Source organism: Camellia sinensis, chromosome 12 (assembly GCF_055761805.1).
Source record: "Camellia sinensis isolate YWXY chromosome 12, ASM5576180v1, whole genome shotgun sequence".
NCBI classification, from domain to species: domain Eukaryota; kingdom Viridiplantae; phylum Streptophyta; class Magnoliopsida; order Ericales; family Theaceae; genus Camellia; species Camellia sinensis.
Genome location: NC_138972.1, coordinates 17,857,133 through 17,878,035, shown reverse-complemented (window position 1 = coordinate 17,878,035; position 20,903 = coordinate 17,857,133). Strand labels below are relative to the sequence as shown.

The 20,903-nt window shown below is 34.9% G+C and overlaps 3 protein-coding genes and 1 long non-coding RNA gene across 6 annotated transcripts; 3 read left to right on the top strand and 1 right to left on the bottom strand.

Annotated features, from left to right (window-relative positions):
• The first annotated feature begins 352 nt into the window (after window positions 1–352).
• LOC114297027 (uncharacterized) lies at window positions 353–12,022 on the top strand. Of its 3 annotated transcripts, none has more exons than XR_014346047.1 (4): window positions 353–1,499; window positions 1,657–1,909; window positions 10,945–11,196; window positions 11,772–12,022. It is a non-coding gene; the product is annotated as an uncharacterized LOC114297027 (long non-coding RNA). The 3 variants fall into 3 exon arrangements; XR_014346046.1 differs by having other exon boundaries at window positions 1,653–1,909; XR_014346045.1 differs by lacking the exon at window positions 353–1,499 and having other exon boundaries at window positions 1,613–1,909.
• On the top strand, window positions 5,386–6,002 carry LOC145804091 (uncharacterized). Its single transcript, XM_082897702.1, has 3 exons — window positions 5,386–5,613; window positions 5,695–5,772; window positions 5,868–6,002. The coding sequence occupies exons 1-3, from the start codon at window positions 5,518–5,520 to the stop codon at window positions 5,955–5,957; spliced, it is 264 nt and encodes an 87-aa protein (XP_082753828.1). The 5' UTR covers window positions 5,386–5,517; the 3' UTR covers window positions 5,958–6,002.
• Window positions 12,023–12,699: 677 nt separating the features above from the next.
• Window positions 12,700–16,561, bottom strand: LOC145804377 (uncharacterized). The gene is made up of 4 exons (XM_082898062.1): window positions 16,517–16,561; window positions 14,572–14,616; window positions 12,994–13,146; window positions 12,700–12,927 (listed from the first exon to the last, which is right to left on the bottom strand). Exons 1-4 carry the CDS (start codon window positions 16,559–16,561, stop codon window positions 12,700–12,702), a joined length of 471 nt encoding a protein of 156 aa, XP_082754188.1.
• A 612-nt stretch (window positions 16,562–17,173) lies between these two features.
• Window positions 17,174–19,925, top strand: LOC145788710 (rhodanese-like domain-containing protein 9, chloroplastic). Its single transcript, XM_082898151.1, has 6 exons — window positions 17,174–17,369; window positions 18,057–18,313; window positions 18,441–18,591; window positions 19,340–19,425; window positions 19,510–19,614; window positions 19,724–19,925. The coding sequence occupies exons 1-6, from the start codon at window positions 17,320–17,322 to the stop codon at window positions 19,792–19,794; spliced, it is 720 nt and encodes a 239-aa protein (XP_082754277.1). The 5' UTR covers window positions 17,174–17,319; the 3' UTR covers window positions 19,795–19,925.
• The last annotated feature ends 978 nt before the right edge of the window (window positions 19,926–20,903 follow it).

The window sequence follows — 20,903 nt, the reverse complement described above, 5'->3', positions numbered from 1 at the left end:
TGGGTTTTAAATAAAAATCTAAAAATTTGACTAACAATATTTTTTTAATTAATTATTTTTTCAAAAAAAATTTTAATTAATTTTTTAAATAATTTTTTTTTTCAATTAAAATGTGTATGATCTCAATGTCATAAATAATAAAAAAATAAATATAAATATTTTAGGCCTGGATAAACATGTATTTTAGTTTATGTTTTCAATTTTCTTTAAATATTTTGTTCAAACGCATTTGTAATTTACATTTTTCTAAAAATAAACAAAAATCAATTTATAAAATTTTTGTAAACATAAATTAAAAATATAAATGTTATCAAACCTACCTTAAATTTTCATATGAGCCAGTTATGCTTGATGTGGCGAAAAAAAAAAAGCCCAAAATCTGTTTCCCGCTCATTCCCCCCGTCCCCCCCCAACCAAAAATCCCCAAATCTCAAATCCCTAATTTTTTAATCAAAAATCCCCATCTCTCTCTTTCGCGACTGTGAGCACGGCAAACGATGGAGTCGAGCGACGGGGTTAAGGAGCCTCACTCTTTTGTTTCTCACTCCGTTGGCTTTCCCTCTGTTGCTCTCATTCCAGTGGCGTAGAAGCTGCTCAGGGACCACCGCAGCGATTAATAGTAGGCTCGAAGCTTTTAGCTTCAAGAACATCGATCCGCTCAGATTCGCATGATTGAAGAGACTCTCTGATTCGCTGGTGTTCCTAGTGCGGTCTAATTTCTCATATCTTTCTGTCTATCTGAATATATTTTGATGATTTCATTTGATTTCATTTCATTTAAATAAACAGGACATTCTTATATTTTGCAATTGTTTTGTTGAATCCACGATGGAATGCGAAGGTGATTACATCTGTGGCGGGTGGATTTTTGACCAAGGCCAGTTACAATTCTACTGAGAGAATTTTGAGCTTTGCTAAGTTGTTCAACGATGAACTCACACTGGATAATATTAGCAGGTTGAGCTTTAGTATCATTGATTGTGCATTATGCTGTATCCTAGCTATTTTATGTAGGTTTACTATCATACCACCATGAGTATGGGTGGCCTTTTTAATTTTATGGTGTAAAAGATCTGGGTGAGTTCGGACACAGTTAAGATTGGGCTGTCTGGTCTATCTTCGTAAATCTCACAGCTTGTTTTGAGGTTGACTTGAACTTTTTGACCTGCTTGTGCTCTAGTTTCAATTTATGACTTAGATGATTATTTTTCCTCAACTTGGAAGAAAGATATTGTGGATTTATTCTCATAAATTGTAGTGTCCTTGGAATAGTTTAAGCCCCTTGAAATGAGACTTCTAGAATTCACAAAAGTTGTGCTAGAAAGTGGTGTGGGGCCGTAGAGGTTTGGATGAAACATGTACTTCTTGCTTCCCATTTCTTGCATGTTCATTGAATTTGCTGTCTATCAAGAGTTTTACTTTCTATTATGAATTGATATATTAGCTTTTTATTCAGGCACATGTATTGTCGAAGCAAAAGAACCTTGAGAAAGAAGAAGGTAGGTTTGTAAAAGTGGCAATTTTTTTAATAACTAGTTACTGCTTTATATTTTTCATGCTTTAGGTGATACTGATAATAAGAGTGCTTCTCCTATTGTTTTTTTTTTTTGGTCCTACAGTTGTCCTCATTATGAATGATCAAATTCGGGAAGAAAGGCAAGAAAAAACCAAGGAACTTTTGGAAAGGTCACAAGGAGTAAGCGACTCAAGGATGTGACAGATGTTGCCTGATTCTGAGGATGTTAACCAACTAGTTGGTGATCGCTTGCATGGGATGTCGAATGGTGTTACGTCCCTTGCATCTTTATTTAGAGAATCCATGGTGAAATTCTATTTGTCTTTGAAATCTCAAAGCCAAGTTCCACTAGTTGTAGTGATTACCCTTGTTATGATTCTTCTGCTGATGCAGGTAAATACTTCTTAACTTTCATGAGTTTCTTTCCAATTTACATTCAAGGTAATTGGGTTAAGTTATTCTTTCATTTGAATTAGGAATTTGGTTCATTTTGCTTATGATGATAGTTGTTCTTATTATGGTTGAGGGGTGATCCATTTTTGGATTTCTTGTTAGAGACAATCCAAGATGCTTTACTGCTGAAGTGTTTATATAGTCTTAATTTATTCATTCGCGCCATTGTTGTTGTTCCATGGTGGTTATTTAAACCATCTTGCTAAATGATAGGGTATGTTTTCTGTTTTATCTCAACCATTACCTGCAAATTTGTTTATGAGTTTGAATTTTGATTTTTCGTGCAATGATACATGACTTAAATGGCATAGAGTAGTATGTTGATTTGTCATAGAATTCAATTTTAAAAATTTCTGTTGTTTAGTATTATGTTAAAAATTCAAGCCATTTACATATCAATATCAATTCAAAATTCAATTCTTCTTGTTTTTGAAAAAATTTTAATGTGTTGGTTATATATTAATGTTATGATATCAGTCTAGAAAGGAATTATCTTTGAAAGTTTTAGTATTCCTTTAATGCTATTATAAATTGATGGACATGACTGGATCATATCTGCAATGTGTGCAAGAAAGTCCATCTTGCCCCATAAGATAATATTTATTGGAAATTATTTTATCCTTGCTATCACTACAAGAAATATCTGTTTTGGAGGCGTTTTTTTAATGGCGTTTTTGAAAATGTCACTGTTTCAAATATTTAATGACATTTTGTAAACGTCACCTTTTCGTTTAATCAAAACGGCGCCGTTTCATGAATAGAAGACGCTTCTGAACGCCTTCAAATGGTGTTGTCCCACGCGCTCTTTATCTCCGTCTTTTCAACCTTTATTTTGAATATAATAAGCTATTTTGATCTGATAAGCGAAAATGAAAATCTCGAGCTCTCTCTCTTTGCGCTGTCTAAGATCTTTCAAAATCGAAGTCACAGCCATTTCGAAGATCTTACATCGGTGATTCATCAGAGCCATTTCGAAGTTCTCTCTCAAAATCGATTCAGATCGGTGAGCTCTACTGCTGTCTAAACCCTAATGATCTCAAAGATTCAGATCGGTGAATCGATTCAGATCGGTGAGCTTCACTGCTGTCTAAACCCTAATAATCTCAGGGATTCAGCTCGGTGATTCAGAGATTCAGCATGGTCTCAACGAAACAGATTGGTGATTCATCAGAGCCATTTCAAAGTTCTCTCTCGAAATCGAAATCGAAGTTCATCTCAGCAATTTAGATCGGTGAGCTCCACTGTCTCTGTCTCTCTCTCTGTCTCTGTCTCTGTCTCTCTCTCAAGCTGAACTGATGGTGCAATGTCGATTTGGTTATTGAAATCAATCCTGTGAATTCTATGAATGGTTTTGATATTTGAATGTTGATGTCCTGTTGTTTCTTCTCACTGAACGTGCTAATTGTTTGTTGGTTCATAGTTTGTTTCTGAAAATATTTCATTTTATGCTGCTTTTGAATGGTTTTGATATCCTTTATGCTTGTTCAGTATGGCTGTTATTCTCTAGTTGGGATTTCAGAAGTGACAAACCTGCACGATCACACCAACACAAATTAGTGTTATGTTCAGATCATGGATTTATCAAGTGGAAAGTAAAAAAAAAAAAAAAAAAGTCTTATTTCACTTCAGTTTCTTCTTGACTTTTCCCACCACAAGTCAATGATCGAAATATAGCCCAAGGAAAAAGCTGTTAAAATTGATTGTAGGATCTTAGGCTTGTGGCAAGAAATTTCTGATAAACTTGTTCTCTAGGAATAAGAAGCTCTGTTTCATCAACTGTTAGGACAATAGGATGATGAGTGTTTGTTTTTACCATGAATGCTCTTTCTTTTCAAAGCTATCTGCTATGTAAATATACCAAATATCTACGATTTTTCCCTTTCAAGTAATGATGTGGCTATGAATTATTTTAATGGCACCCCACGTTTTTCTCTATCTACATGCTTGTATTGCATGTTCATTGAAGCCATCAGTTGACTGGATTGCAGCTTCAGACCTTGGAGATGAAACTGCAAAATTGGCATTGGGCCTTTACTAGTTGTATGTTGGATATTCTATCAAATGTTTTTGAGGACAATGTGTTATTTCATTGTTCCTTGTGTAGGCACCAGAAGATCATGCTACTGCATGAGAGGCATTGAAGGTAAGTTTTATGGAATCTCTCTCTTCTTCTTTTTTGCCTTAGTTTTTTGGTGTGTGGCATCTTCTTTTTGTTCTTATATTTTTCTTCCCAATAGGTCACACATCTTCAATAATTTGTTTGTATTTAAATGGGAACTCTCTTGTTTTGCGAATCACATTATTTAAAACATAGTTTACATAACATGAAAAACCAAGTTTTTAAAGACCTTCTAGACCAGATCATTGGTTGAATTTTTTGTTGACTGATTGTGTGTTGACTCTGGTTGCATATATGGTTCAAGATGCACATGATATACAGGTGGCATTCATGTAGTTGGGTCATGGGAATTGTTGCCTTGAGCCTTACTCAATATGTGAATTTTGTAGAGTCTTTTGATATCAGAGGTGATATATATGCCTTTATTTTTTCGTGTGTGTCTTTTCCTGATTTGTTTTGTTTTGTTTTGTTTTTTCTTCTTTTTCTACATGAGTGGCATCCCCATTGATTTTTTTTTTCTAATACATTTTTTTTTAAAGACAAGAAATTTTAGCTCTCCTTAAGAATAGAATAATTAAGAAGAAATGGATTTTGAAATAGGAAACTAGTTCTATGTGGATGAGGTGACCAGTTGTACAAAAAAGTGGAAAAGTATCAAGATGGTTGTGTGATTGCACGATTCCTATTAAGTTGAACATGTGAATTGAGGAGTAATTTGATCCATGTGGAGGGTGATTAAAAAAAAAATTGAGGAAAACCGAGGAGAACCTGAGATGTGGTGATAAGAAATAACATGATTAACTTAAATTTAATTGAGGATATAACTTCAAATAGAATCAATTGGAGGAAATAATTGACCCCAAATAATTGGGATATTGATTTGTTGAGTTGAGTACTTTTCAGAAGAAACAAAGAATATACACACACCTCACATAATTTGTCTCTATTTACATTATTTATTTTCATGATTACAGAAGAACATTATTGGGAATTTTTTAACCTCTTTGTATTCGTTGTTGGCTATATGGCCAAATCTTCTGATTTTCCTCTTTCCCAGCAGTCTTCTGATTTGTTTGGAATTTGGTATAAATAGGTTTGTGATTGTTTCACTGTTTCATGTTTCTTCCGTTCACGCCATGTTATTTTTTATACCAGGATACATGTTATCTATAGATGCATGTTTTTCTTACTTCCTTTTATTTTTATTATATTTTTAATCTTTTTGATAGTTGAGTGTTGAGCATACTATTTGTTCAAACCTAAGCAATGACCATCTTGATTGTTCTTAAGCTAGTATTGAGTAGGACTGCCATTAATTTTTTAGTTAGAACATTTTCACCAAATCATACAAATTTGGTTACCCAAACATTTTCAGAATGCAGCATGTGTCTTAGTTCCTGGTGGATTTGGAGATCGTGGTGTGAAAGGAATGATGCTAGCTGCAAAGTATGCCAGAGAAAATAAAGTTCCATATCTTGGGATTTGCTTGACCATGCAGATTTCTGTTATTGAGTATGCTAGATCTGTAAGTGACTTTCCTTCCAATAGATTGACATGTTTCATGTGACAGACCATGTACTAACCTTATTTTCATCACATGTTTTAGGTTTTGGGTTGGGAAAAGGCAAATAGTACAGAATTTGACAACGAGACACCCAATCCTGTTGTAATTTTCATGCCAGAGGTGCTTGCATTGTATTGCATTTTTTTGAGCTACTCCTTTGCAAGAAACACTGGTTATAGCAAATTAATAACCATCATCTTTCTATTTTTATACAGGGTTCAAGAACACATATGGGAAGCACAATGAGACTGGGGTGTCGCGAAACGCCGTTTCAGACTCCTGATTGTATCACTGCAAAACTGTAAGAGATATCAATGCTCCATTTAATAATTTCCAAAAGTGAACCCAACATCCCTAGGAGGAGTGATAATTTCTTTTGTTCCTCCGTTTGTGAACCATTTTGCAAAGTTTAACATTTAGCTTCTTTAACAGATATCAGACGGTGTAACCACAATCTTAATTTGATAGAGTTTGTCCTTCTTTCCATAATATGTTAAGAGTTTGCCTCCATATGGAGTTTGCATTCTTCATATATTTGTACGAATTTTTCTTCCTTGCAGCTTCTATTGATGAAGAGATGAGGGAATGTGATATATGCTGGACCTCTCGGTCGCCATTCTCACAAGCTTGTTGAATATTTTGAGGTCAGTTTTCATTTTCCTCCATAGCTAGTTTCTAAAGAGTCATCTATTATCAATTTGAAAGTTCGAAATATGATGAATCAATACCTTCTCCTGAAGGCTGTTCCAGGGGGTTCCTAAGATTACTGAGGGTTACAATCTAGCTACTTGGATGTTGGACGTCAGCTCTACTTCAGTTGAGGCACAACTTGATGTTGACTTTGCAGAAATTTATGCCAATTCTGGCCTCTACCAGTATGTTTATAGACAGTACTGAGTCCTTTACACTTTATCACTGTCTCTCTCTCTCATTGTCCGAGTGCGTGCTGATATTTCTCATGATTTTCTTTTCCAAGAGAAATCAGGAACTTATCAAGGAACTAAGCACTCCAGCACCAGGTACCAATGACCTCTACTTCCCTACCAAATACTCGCAATCCTTACTAACTCAATGCTTGGCTTGCTTCTGGAAACAACACTGGTCATATTGGAGGAACTCACAGTACAATGCTATCAGATTCTTCATGACAATTATCATCGGTATTATTTTTGGTGTTATCTTCTTGGGCAAAGGAAGCAAAATGCAAGTCTATAATTTTGGCATTTACACTCTAGTTATCACATTTGTGGTAATTATTATTATTATTATCAATTGACGTCAATACTAACATGAAGATCAATTGTATAATTTTTGGTCAACAGACACCAACAACAAGACTTGCTTAATCTGCTTGGAGCTACCTATTCTGCTGTCCTTTTCCTTGGAGCCTCCAATGCTAATGCGGTGCAAATTGTTGTAGCAGTTGAGAGAACAGTATTTTACCGTGAAAGGGCAGCTAGGATGTATTCAGAGTTGCCTTACGCATTTGCTCAGGTAAAGGATAAAAGACATTACATCACATCTCTCTCTTCTTTTCGCTAAGAAGAATGTGTATATATGGTCTCCCACATCCAATATTTACACGGTACTTTTTCTATTACAGGTGGCCATAGAAACAATTTATGTTGTAATTCAGACCTTTATCTATGCTTTTCTCCTTTACTCGATGATTGGCTTTGAATGGACAGCAGTCAAGTTCTTCTATTTCTACTACTTCATATTCATGTGCTTTACCTACTTCTCCATGTATGGAATGATGGTTGTGGCTTTGACTCCTAACCATCAAATTGCGGCTATTGTCATGTCCTTCTTCTTCAGTTTTTGGAACTTGTTCTCTGGTTTCCTCATCCCCAGGCCGATATGTATCTATAACGTGAAATACTACTTTCAGCGTCACATATATACCTGTATGAGGAGTTTTGTTATTGTTTTTGTCATACCACATATATCTTTTTACTTGAAATCATGTCATTATTATCATAATTATGACACTTGTGCTCTCTAGACACATAAACGTTGTCTTTTTTCATATATATATATATATATATATATTCTTTAATTTTATAATAAATTATATTAGCCTCTCTTAAAGTTTAACAAAAACACACTAATAATTTAGAAAAATCTGGGTATGTAATCTAAGCATCAATTTACTTTAAAATCTTATTGGATTCAAATCAGTGGCGACTCCAGGTTTTTATAAGGATGGGGTTCACTCCAAAAACTTAAGTTCCCCAATTTTTATGAGAAAAAAAAATTAAACTAATTAAAATTTAAACTTCTTCAACTTCAAGTAAAATAAACTTTTAATAAAATACTAGTGTCTTAACAAATCAAAAAAATATGTAAGCTTCTACAATTACATTCAATGAGGTGCCATTTTTTGAAATTTTTGCATGATAAATTCATTGTCAATAGTGTCAAACACATCATTTTCTATATATATTATCAAGCAATCATTCAACCATTGATTTGTTGGGGTCAATTGATTATTAAGTAAAACATTTACCATTAAAAAAAAAAAAATCAAAAGCTTTTGGCAAGCTGATGGGGAGATGGCTCCCCATCAGTTGCTTGGTAGAGTCTGCCATGATTCAAATTGTTTGATTATTCTTTGAGTATTTATTTTCTATTGTGACTGTACAAAATGCTTTAATTACAGAACTTGCACTTGCTTGTCCTGTCCTTATACTGAAAATTGGGTAAGCATTGAATCTTGTTGCACATCCTACTACAGTATTCTTCCATATTTTTTTTCTTCATGAATTGCTAGTGGCATTCAAGTTTTTGAGACATTTATTTATGTACAACGAGTGATGGGCATGCTTACTCTTCTATACCAATGCTGTAGATTTTCCATTTGTACCCAATGTTTATTCATGCAGAGGCATAAGGCTTTATTTGCTCAGAAACTATTGTTGGGTGATTTTAATCTATAGAGGAATTTGAAACCTTGTAAACCATTCTCCAACCAAATTTTAATGTCTCATAAAATTCTACATGTTCAAGCATCTCTTGGAAGAAAAAAAGAAGGAAAAATTAGTTGGGAAAGTGGAAGGGTTATGTGGATTCACATTAAGATTTTCTCAAGTATATTCCTTGTTTTGTTGGTCCAAACCATCTGCCTGTACTTGTGGTTGAAGTGATATTGGTGTGTTTAATGCTTGTAATTTTATCATCTCAGTGTTGATTCCTCTTTTTTTTTTTCCCATAAAAATGGAGTCAAAAACAAAAGGAACCCACCTCCTCACAAAAGGGAAGTAGAATTTGGAGAAAACAAAGAAAAATTGAACATTTAGGGTTTCAGATTTATTTTAGTGCTTTTAGATGGCTACATGATTTTGTTAGACTGCTATTGGACATGTTTCAATTGATGCCGAAACCTGTATCATAGCTAGATAGGGGCACTTTAAATTTTACATATACATGTGTGTGTGTGTGTGTGTGTGTGTGTGTGTGTGTGTGTTTATGTATTTCATAGGTAACAGAGACTTAATAAGGCTAATTCTTTTATGTGTATTTCATAGGTAACAGAGACCACATGGTGGGTTGGGTTAAGTCACGGTTCCGCAGCCTTCTTGTTAAGGTTAGTGTCTTGATCTCATTTTAGATTATTAACTTCTTGTTGATAACTACTGTGATTGTTTAGGCAACTACATTTGTATTCTCTGTACTTACTGGTTGTGTGGTAAATTTGTCCTTGTTAACACCTATTTTGGTGAATGCTTGGTAGGTGACAGCACAAGATGTGTCAACCATGCTGAGATGTGAACAAAGGACCATCATCTTCCTTATAGAACCCAGGAATTTTTGTTTCTTAGTAGATGCTTTCATAGTACTTGTATGTATAATTAGTTTGAATTGCATCTTTTGTGCCGATTTGTTTTGTAATAACTTTCAACTTACCACTAGGTTAACTTTATTTCATCTTGGAATTGAAATATTTTTGCGTATTGAGAAGCATGAATTGATCTAGTATTATGTTTGCCTAAATTTAGTCAATATATTGTATATTTTTCATCTTTATAAAAGGGATTTTTTTTGGGTTAAATCTCACAGAATTAGCACAATTTATTATTAATTTTTTTTAAAAAAATGAAGTTATAACGGCGTTTTTAAACGCCACTGTAGAATACTAACGGTTATATTTTTAAAATAAAAATGATCTATCACGGCGTTTTTAAAACGTCGCTAAATGTGGAGTGACGTCATTGCATCATTCTGAAGCACATTTAGCGGCGTTTTTTAAAACGCCGCCTATACTGATATAGCGACGCTTTTAAAGCGTCATAAAGTTACAGCGACGGCCGCATCTTTGGCGTTTGGTACTAAACGTCACAAAAACAATTAGCGGCGTTTTTGATAGCTATAGCGGCGTTTTTTAAACGCCACTAAAAGCTTAATTTCCAGCAGTGTATTTGGAAATATACCTTGTTTAGACAGTGAAATATATTGAGGATGTCTTAGGAGCGCACTTGATGTAAATAGTCTTTCAATATTTTAATAATAAGTATTGCCATAATGCTAGAATAAGTTGTTGAACATGACTGGAAATCTGTGGTGTGTGCAAGAAAGTCCATCTTGCCTCTTAGTTAATATTGATTGGAATTTAGTTTGTCCTTGTTGTTTGAAAATATACCTGGTTTAGTTTGGGGGTGAAGTATATTGAGGATGTCTTAAATATGTTCACACACGAAGAGTGTAACCCTTATATGTAGGGTAAAAATGAGCCGGGCCAAACCAATTAGTGGGTTCCTCATTAGTTTCAGTGAATTCCTACTTCATTTGATCTTGGCTTGAGCTGGATTAGTTGGATTCTATCTAGTCCCAGAGTGCTTCTTAGATTGTTAAGTTGAGTTCATGTTGAACTGAACAAATTAATGAGCTTCAAACATGAGAATTACAAAAATAGTTATCTTAATATTTTTTTAACCTTTTTCCCCCTATTAGTTATTGTACGGCAGCTGCCATGTTGCACATGTAGGACAAATTTGCTTGGTGAGACTAGTTTTTTTCTTTTTATGTGCTCCATTCTGTCTTTGAGCTGGTTACCAGGATTTAATTTTCCCACCTATCCGTATCCATTTTCCTTGTTCAAGATTATCAGTGACCATTTATAATTACTATTACTATATTATTACTATTTCAATTTTTGCTCATGTTTATTTAACTGTTTTTCATGACATTTTTTATAGAAGGAAAAAAACTAACTATTGTTACTTCTCCATATTGCTTAAACTTTTTCTTATGCTCAAACTTAGGACTTGTTTTTGGTTTCCTCATTTGCTGCAGCTAAGCATAGTCATGCTCCTAAGTAGACCTCAAGAAGTCCAATTGATTCCTCAACCCGATTACATGAGTACCATGTGTAGTTTAAGCGAACGAATGCCTGAAACGATGGCTTGGATGGAGAAGTGGATTGACCATCTCAAGGACGAAATGCATGTGATCGAGACCTTGCTAGAAAAGATGCAGCACGAGCACACATTCTTGAAAGCTCAACTGAAAGATCTAGAGTACTTTAGAAGGCAGCAAAGATGATAGGTAACTGTATATATGCCCATTCTTCATTATGCCGATAAATGTTCATTTGATTTTCATTTGTTTTTTTTATTATTTTAAATTCAATTTGTAAATCTGCAAGATACATTTCAATCTAGAAGATGAGAAAATTGATGTTAAGCTTGTGCTAATCACAAGTTGTGTACAACATTGCTGGCCTGGCCTTGCATTTTAGAAGTTGGCATTTGTGCTTGTGAGATTATGCTTGTGGACTCAGGACAACCTTGTTACTTGTATTTGTTTCTATAATATATATACACATTCCAAGGTCTTGTTTGCTATTGCATTATGGAATTTTCAAATTCTAGCGTTGTCCACTGAAAGATAGTAGACAATTGCAAATTACATCAAAACCCAATGCAACATTGTGAAACGATAAGTTGCGTGGACACAAATTTGGAATCTCTCGTAATAATTTTTTTTCTTTTTATATTTTTGGTGGGGAAAAAAAAAGAAGATAAAGGCATTATTTAGTAGTTAATTTTTTATGTTTTTCTGTAATTAAAATACTAACACCATTATATTGTCATTAATTATTTTTATTTTGTTATTTTCAGAAATTTCCTGAGTAGCAGTTTACTTCTTGTGGAATGCGAGCGTGTAAAGATTATGACCAACTTTTATTTTTGTAACCCACGGAAGAATAATGATGAAAACTTTTGGTTTTGATTTACGTTATTTAGATTTGTGAACAACATTATGTATGTATTATGCGACATTATATAGTGGGATAATTTTTATTGTTATGAATTTTTATTTGTGTATTGTTATGAATGGAACAACATTATGAATTTTCATTATCTGCCAACTTTTGTTTATGTATGTATTTATATTATTATGTAATTATTGGTTTTTTTTTTATAGTTATTTTTCATTTAATATAGGTTTTTTTTCATATTTTTAATAATTTTAATATAGTTTTTTTTTTTTTTTTTTTTGAGACGGTAGCACACACACCGTCTCAAAAAGAAAATTGAACCAGGGTTTTTTGCGACGACAGCTTTACTGTCGCAAAAGGTAGGGGAATTGGTTAAAAAGTAGGGCCTTTATCGATGGTGTTATTGCCGTCGCCAATAGTCCTTTAGCGACGGCATCAGTTGCTATCTCAAATAAACTTTTAGCGACGGTATTTTTGCCGTCGCAAAAAACCCTTTTAGCGACGGCAACACAATGCTGTCTCCAAAAAACCCAGATTTTCACCCGTTATTTGCGACAGAATTTTTTCGTCGCAAAAAAGGCATTCTGCCGTCGTCGCTAAAAACCTTTTGCAACCCCCTTTGTTGCGACCCCTCACTTGCCGTCACAAAAAAGCCACTTACCGTCGCAAAAAACCTTTTGAGACGGCGTTTGGGGTATTTGCGACGGCGTTTTACCAAGTGCCCATGTATAGTTATCCTCCTTCTCATACTGGAGGTATGCAAATGTAATTGAAAAGGTCATGTTTGTTGATGTCACACCTACAATCTCCAGAAGGGGCAACCGATATCAATTGGTCTTATAAGTACAATCCATCAACAATACCTTTGGAAATGCACGTAACAAATTCAAACTAGTAGGATGTGCAAAGAACAAATCAGTCACTGTCTCAGTATCTGCACGGCTCCTATGCCACTCAATGTACTTGTTCATCGCTAACTGACCTAATAGTTGTTGCATTTGAGATTTCCCAACTTTCTCAGCAACTTTATACCTATGACGTGCATTGTAAATTGTCTTCATTATGGAAGCATTTGCATCATCACGTTGTTTCAATGTAACCAATATCTCACTCGGTCATACCATACTCTTCGACATGTCTACCAACAAAGAGGTTTCCTCATATGACAACCTTCCAGCATAAGAATGACCCTCAAGATATTCTGCAGCAGGATGATTATGGAAACCACAAACAACTATCAAGATCCAGTCATCATTTGTGGCTAATTTTTTGCCCTTCAATAAAAAAAGACATTCACATTTTTTTGTACCAGTCAATCTTGTTTTTTTTTTTTCTTAGGCCTGCTATTTTTTCGAGTGTCCCTATAAGATCCACTCCTCTCACAAGCTAAGCTAAGTCTTGGCTTCCTACCTCGAATACCACCCCCATTTGATTTCTATACAACAATAACGAATCCATTTCTTCTTCCAACTTGACGTGCCCATCGAATTAACTCATCTCGACTCTTGAATATCTGAAATAAATAAATTAAACTAACTAATTATTGCACATAAAAAAGGTACATTATTTGTAAAAACAATCAAAGACTCACCTCATGAGTAACAAATTCATTACTATAATCCATTACAAGTTCTGAATCAACCTACTGCCTCTAGTCGAAGCATCACCCTGAAAACACATGTGAATGTAATTTCAAAATTGAAAAAATGATGTTCATTTCATGTCACGACCCAAACTCGCCCCTAAAAGTTTGATCCATGACTGGCCTGTGCATAGGCCTTAAAACAAAATTTTACGAATATTTATTCATTTACGGGGCCTTAAGCGGAAGCAAATACCAATATAAAGATAATGCCCATTGAGCTTGTGCATACATGGCGACTTCAATAAATTTAAACATTTAAATACACTTCTATATTTACATATACAATCACATAACTTATATAGATCTCACACGCACACTTATATAAGACTCCATAAATTACATAGCTCCCAGTAATCAAAATTAAGGCCTCGACACGGAGGCGTACCCCAGGCGGCTTGACAGACAGGTGGATCTCAATACAATTCTAGTGTCAATCCCCGATGGTTCAGCTACACAAATATACGTAAAAACGGAGTGAGCAAGGCTCAGTGAATAATAGTAGGTAAGGGATTTAAATGAATAAACATGAATTATAGCACATATAGGCACATAAGTCACATGTTTGACCTTGTTCTGTAAACATTTCCTTAACGGCCTTGGGCCCAATATATATACAAAATGGTCTCAGGCCCAACATATTATACAGAATGGCCTCAGGTCCAATATATTATACAGAATGGCCTCAGGCCCACATCTCGACAGTTGTCCACACATTGGAGGGTAGGTAGAACATCGACATGTGCACTACCTCCCTTGGCCTCTGGCCATGAATAATAATCGATTTGAATCATATTAGGGTCGGTGAGACATCGACATGTCATCACTTCCTTCAGTCTTAGAGTTGTCCACACTCTGTGGCTTATATCTGAACGGCTTTGGGCCCATCACTAGCACAGCAGAATGACCTCCGGTCCTTAAGGATATCATTGCTCAATAACGCACATAAGTTTTCCAGTTATTCACCATAAAGAAACATAGCTACTTATGCATAACAGAATGCCATCGATAACTATTAACAGTAAATGAAACAGAACATTGCACTACTATTACTCACAGTGATGGACCTCCGGTAGCAATGGGACGATGTCCTCGTCTTGACCTACAAAAACAATGCACATAGTATAATATAAGGATATAATCAATCTCTTTCTTGTTCTTTAATCAATAAGCCATTGTGGTTTTAAACTCATTAGTCTTCAATAGGTCATAACCTGTGTCTCAGAAAATAAGAAGAATCGAAAGGAAAATGGTTTAGAAAAAGAAATGGTATTAAACCGGTAGACAGAAAGTGAACAATCTTCACTAATTTAGGCATATCTATTTGTGTACTTAGAATTTGGAAGTGAGACCACTACCATTGGAAACTAGACTTCTGGGGCTTGAATTTAGGCTCAAGATTCACCTAAAACGGAGTCCGGATGCAAAAGATATGCTTATTTGAAGTTGGCTGAACAGGGCTATCCCGCATGTGCGGGAAACTTAGCCGCACGTGCGGGAAACTTAGCCGCACATGCGGGAATTGGGCCACAAGTGCGGGACCACGTGCTTTTTTAGTAGAATTTGGAAATGGATTGCCGCACGTATGGGAAGACCCGCCGCACGTATGGCTCTGGGTCAGTTTTACAGTCCAAAAATGTTGTTTGCTCTAACTCTTGTTCTTTCCATTTCTAAGCTTGGTTTCCAACTCAAATCACCCAAAAACATGTAAAATTGTCCCACAATATGAAAAACTATTATCATTCAAGTGTAATTCCATTTTAAACAAATCATCTTTGCCTCAAGTTCAAGATCAATGCTTTACCTTTCATAGTTTGCAAGTTCCCAAATCATAACTCACAACACACTTGATCCTTACATAACCTTATTCTATGGACAATCTAGGGTTCATTCATATGGTATTTATAAAGTTGAGTTTCAATTATAACCAAAATCGTAGAACCCAAGGTCTCACTTCTTAAATTGAATTCAATTAAATACATACTTAGAACCCTAACTCAAATGGGTTTCAAATCTTCCAATATCACTATAACTTCATGAAATTAATGCATTAAACATAAGAATTCAAGGTAGACTTCCATACCTTTGCCCAATCTTTGTCTTTCTCTTAGCTCTCTTCAATTTCCCAAGCTTCCATGGATGATCTTCTTCCTCTCTCTTCAATCTCTTCAAGTTTATCTTCAAGCTCCCATGAATGGTGAGCTCTCTCTCTCTCTCTCTTAGTGAAGCGTTATCTCTCTTTTGCCCTCTCTTTCTCTCGGTTCCCTTTCCCCTCCCGTAGATATTTTTGGACTCCACTTGATGAGTTCAACAACTCATATAACATATATATACATAAAAGCTTTCCACAAGTAGGGTGGGTCAAACACACCCTTACGAATCGCACAAAATTAAAATTCAATTAAACTTTCTTGATGACTCTAAAAATTATGTTGATCATAAATATGTCATATGTTCTGGTTTCTGAAGCCTCTAAGGCCTTCAATTTGCAGTGCACAGTTGACCACCCAAACATGCATTAACGAATCAGACGAATTAAATTTCCAATTAACTTTCCCAAGTAGCTCTAAAAATTGCCATTAACATATGCAAGTACTCAATCTTGATTTCTGAACCCATAAAGGTTGGTAATTTCAATTTTAAAGTTGTACCTCAACAGATAATGCTTCAATTCAAAGTATATAATCACATTAAAGCACATTAACCCATAGGTAAATAAGAATAATTCCTTATACGCATTTTGGGATTATTACATTTCAACAGTCCCGAAACTAATGGTTTTGTTTGGTTCAACAGTGATGAAAATAAAGATGATATTCGGTTCAACAGTACTAACTATCTACATTAATATTCGAAACCTATGTATTGAACGAAAGGATTATGTTCAGTATTGTATTACCGAGCATAATTCTAACAGTCATCAAACCAGTACCGAACAACTCAAATGAAACAAGAACGACCGAAAACGATCGAGAATGTTAATACAAGACAGATAAACTTACCAATGGAACGCCGGTTTCACTAGAATTGTTGTCCTCGTCCTCCATTGCTCTACACAGTGAAATAAGTGATGAAGTATACATTATACTTGAAGCAAAACTTTCAAGTTCAATAGCATTGATAATGGTGATAAAGATAACACATTCATGATTGAAGATGATTATGAAAAATAATAGATTTAGGGTTTATGTTAGTTGGCTATGAAAAGTAATAGGTTTAGGGTTTACAAACATGGAATACGTATAGTTGGAGTTGGATGTGGGGGTGAGAGTGGGGGCGGGTGTCCAATATTATAGAGTATTAGTTCTTATTGATATGTGGGTGTTCTATTTAATAATGTCTTTTAATGTAATTTTACTTTAGGGTATAATTGTAATAAAAAAATTATAAAATAGAAAATCTAAAGAATTTTTACCGCTGTTAATAGTAGCACTCTTACTTATTAATGGTGTGTCATGAAATGATAACTGGTGTGTAAATAGGCCCTTCCTAATTTTTCCTAATTTTTCATTAAATGTGTGTGCTGATTTTATTTGAAAATAGAATTAGAATCTCTCAATCGAATTCAAAGTAGGCTACAGCTATATTATTATTTAAAAGTTTAATATTAGTAATAATAGTAATGAATAATATCCAATCCGATACATTCACATTGCTACGTGGCAGCAGCCCATTTTGCCTCTTAAATTTCCGGGGCCCCCATTATTCATGGTGGCTACTGCTGGCTGTGAAACAAAGCGCAGTCTCAGACACAGCGAGAGAGAGAGAGAGAGGGAGGGAGTAATCACATCAAAACTCTCTTAAAATGGCAGGGATTATTGGTTGCTGCTGTTCTTCAACACTCTCTTCTCGAAGGTAAAGTTGATTCTTACTCAAACTAATTTCAATTGTACAGTAGAGTCATTCTCAAGAACCCGTGTGTGGTTGAACCAAAAGAAATCACAATGAATCTCACCAAGTAAACATCCACTTTTATGTGTTTTACTGCAAGCATTTGGCTAAGTTAACGTGAGAGTATTCATTCATGAAAAGGATCAAAACATCACAAAATACACAAAACAAGAAAATTTAATGTGTTAATTTCAGAAATTGAAGTAAGGTTGCTCGTATCTTACCTTTCCTAAGTTCCACTTTAGATAGAACCTTGTGCACTGGATCACCCAAATGATTCCATTTTGTTTTCCCATATCACTCAAATAGTTTTTGATGGAATTCAATGCTGAGCTTTACATGTATACTAGCAGATGGGCACACCCACATGGGTGTGCTTGAAATCTGCAGTTATAGGGATTGATGTGTATTTGAATTTGACAGTTACAGAAAGGGTAGTTTAAGAATAAAAGGAATTTGTGACATCCACACCAACAACCCTGTTTGGCTTTAATTGATAATATAGACATATATTATGTGGCTGTGATGTTGGTGATTCTGGTAATGACTGACTCCACTATGTTATTGGACTTGAGCATTCAACACATAGAGAAATGGAATGTTGAATTTACATGTATTTGGGAATAAGAGATTTGGGGATGTCTCTTTCAGCAATTTGCGGACATCTTGGTTTGTATTTGAGAGTCATAGAGGACAGAACATGACAGGGAAACTGAAACCAGTTGGTCGAAGAAATTTGGTAATTAAAGCGGAAGTGAATTATGTTAATGCTGAGGAAGCCAAGGAGCTTGTGGCAGTTGAGGGATATTCAATCCTGGATGTGCGAGACAAAAGACAATATGATCGAGCACATATCAAATCGTGTTATCATGTTCCCATCTTTATCGAAAACAACGACAATGACCTCGGTAAAAAAAAGCCTCTACTTTTTGTATCTAGTTGTGTACCATACCAAGTAATTAATTGTTCATATTTCTTATAAGAAACTTGAAAACTTTCATGCGTTATTGCTGCATGTTTAACTATTTTGTGCAGGCACAATAATAAAGAGGACAGTGCATAATAATTTTTCGGGTTTGTTCTTTGGTTTGGCTTTCACTAAATCCAATCCTGATTTTGTGCAATCTGTAAAGAGCCAGTTTTCACCAGACAGTAAACTGTTGCTTGTCTGTCAGGAAGGACTGAGGTCAGTTTTAGATTTCCTTACTAGCCAATTCTGATAGAATTAAGTTAATAATTGTCGGTGAAATATTATTTTCAGAAACTTTTGGAGGAGGATTGTTGCAATACACACCGGTATTCCTCTACTAAAAGTTGTTAATGAATTGAGTGCTCCATATTGAATTCTTTGGTGTAAGGGGGGACTTCTTATCTAAGAAGGACAAACACGTTTAAGGAAGTGTCGTGTCTGTGTCCAAAAATGTTACACATCAATTCTTATCCATGCTTCGTAGACTTTTAATCCCATGGCTACTACAGCCATATGTACAGGAATAGCATCAGTAGATGGGTTTCTTAAGGAGCCTTAGTGGGAGATTTAAAGAAGTTGTAACAGTCTCTGCAGTATAACAACCTCCTAAGACTGTGTTTGGATCATGGATTTAGATAAGGATTTGGAAAAGGAAAAAGAAAAGGAAAATATGAGTGAAATGTAAATAAAAGTTGTCTATATAATTCGATTTATTTGGTTTCTTCTCATGTATTTTATCTATATATGGTTACTTTTAGATGTCATCACAAATTTTCCCGTCCCCCAAAATTTTCAGAGCTGACAATATCATTATGACACTAAACAAATATATTAGTTACAGTTTACTGAATGTAAAATGGAGTTGAGTGTTCCTTCTGATCCCTCCTTGCTTAACACCTAAATCGCTTTTGCATCATACTGAAATCATTTGACAGCACTATCATTCTTTTTAAATGCTTTTAAGGTCTGCCGGTGCTGCTAACAAGCTGGAAGCTGCTGGTTTCCAGAATATAGCATGCATAACATCAGGGCTTCAGTCGGTAAAACCAGGTCAAATCCAATTCCAACACTTGTATCTGTCACGGCGTGTATACAGTTTGAAAGACAATAAATAAAGTAATAGTTATTTTGCAGGGATATTTGACTCTGTTGGTTCCACTGAGCTAAAAGATGCAGGCAAGGGCGGATTGGTTACAGTTCAAGGCAAGATCTCAGCTGTACTTGGAACTGTACTTATCTGTAAGTTCTTTTTAATTAATACCTCCTGCTAGCTTCCTTCAAGTGTTTCTGAAAATATGAGCTTTGATATTTCTTTTTTATTTGATTCTACTGTCTAATAATACCACAGGCGCATATCTTTTCATAACCTTCTTCCCCGAGCAAGCAGAGAAGCTGCTCCAAATGGCCCCTGCAAGCTAAGCCCTTAGACGGAACCCAAATTTTGCTGTGTTTCTCTTTGTTTATCATGTGATTCGAGGAATTCAAAGTTCGGATATTTACATCAAAAAATTTGTAACTGAAAGAAGATAAATGGGTAATGTTGTTTATTATTTTGGTAGTGCAAGACACCTGATTTAGATTTATTTTTTTTATTTTTTATTTTTGAAATTTTTTGTGTGTGGATGCTACCGTTTGCAAAAAATGTAGAGTAATTGAGAATATGAATGTGTGTTGGTGGCAAATGTACTATTTAATTAGATTGATTATTTTTTTTTTTTTTCCCCTTTCCCAAATAGGCTATGTTAAACTGTAGCAGTCTTAAGCAATAAGTTGTACCAAACAATATTAGTTGTTCGAGTTTATGCAACGAATAGATTTAGAAAAATATTAAGGACTCCAAATGTTTTACCAAATATTCTACCAAATGTCTCACATGCCATGTCGGTCCCATGTGGGCTCTACATCCATGTGAGACATTTGATAGAATTTTTGGTAAAACATTTGGGGTCCCGAACAGTACTCATAGATTTAGGTCTTAACAATGTTTGTCTTATCATTGAACTATTTGTTTGGGGACTAAATATTTTAGTCAAAAAGTCATTATAAGTTGTCATATCATTCTCTTTATTTTTCTACATATTTAAGTAAAAAATTACTAAAATAATATATTCTCAAACGATATATAATGCTTTTTATTAATATATGTATCTATATGTTTCTCATTTACAAGAGCTCTTGCATTGCTTGACCAGATACCAGCAATAATGACTTACTTTTCTCAGTGCTAGTGCAGTGTTGGTTTAAATTACAAAGAAACAGTTTTGTTTTCAAAGGAAGGCGGAGAAATACGTTCTCAAACTGATCATTAATCACTTTTTGTATGAACCAATTTTTGTCCAACTTGACATGGAGGGAGGATGTCTCTACCTCCTTTCACATCCTTACATCTACTTTTATGTAGTGAAGTGCACTCACTGTGGTTCACCCTAATGATGTGAAGAGCGGTAATCAAAGTCACGACTTCCCTGGCAATCATAAACAAGTTTGCAAAATTTGAACACTCAGGGAAAGATGATAGATGCTTTACT

Bases quoted from the DNA above. Each gene is read 5' to 3' on its own strand.
- LOC145788710 (XM_082898151.1), top strand. From the start codon at position 17,320: ATGGCAGGGATTATTGGTTGCTGCTGTTCTTCAACACTCTCTTCTCGA. The intron at 17,370-18,056 runs GTAAAGTTGATT...TGTCTCTTTCAG, and splicing joins TCAACACTCTCTTCTCGAAG to CAATTTGCGGACATCTTGGT. The intron at 19,426-19,509 runs GTCAAATCCAAT...GTTATTTTGCAG, and splicing joins GCTTCAGTCGGTAAAACCAG to GGATATTTGACTCTGTTGGT.
- LOC145804377 (XM_082898062.1), bottom strand. From the start codon at position 16,561: ATGGAGGACGAGGACAACAATTCTAGTGAAACCGGCGTTCCATTG. The intron at 14,617-16,516 runs GTAAGTTTATCT...TTGTTTTTGTAG, and splicing joins GTGAAACCGGCGTTCCATTG to GTCAAGACGAGGACATCGTC. The intron at 13,147-14,571 runs GTGAGTAATAGT...TTTTTATTGAAG, and splicing joins GCTACCGGAGGTCCATCACT to GGCAAAAAATTAGCCACAAA.
- LOC145804091 (XM_082897702.1), top strand. From the start codon at position 5,518: ATGATGCTAGCTGCAAAGTATGCCAGAGAAAATAAAGTTCCATATCTT. The intron at 5,614-5,694 runs GTAAGTGACTTT...CACATGTTTTAG, and splicing joins TTATTGAGTATGCTAGATCT to GTTTTGGGTTGGGAAAAGGC. The intron at 5,773-5,867 runs GTGCTTGCATTG...ATTTTTATACAG, and splicing joins TTGTAATTTTCATGCCAGAG to GGTTCAAGAACACATATGGG.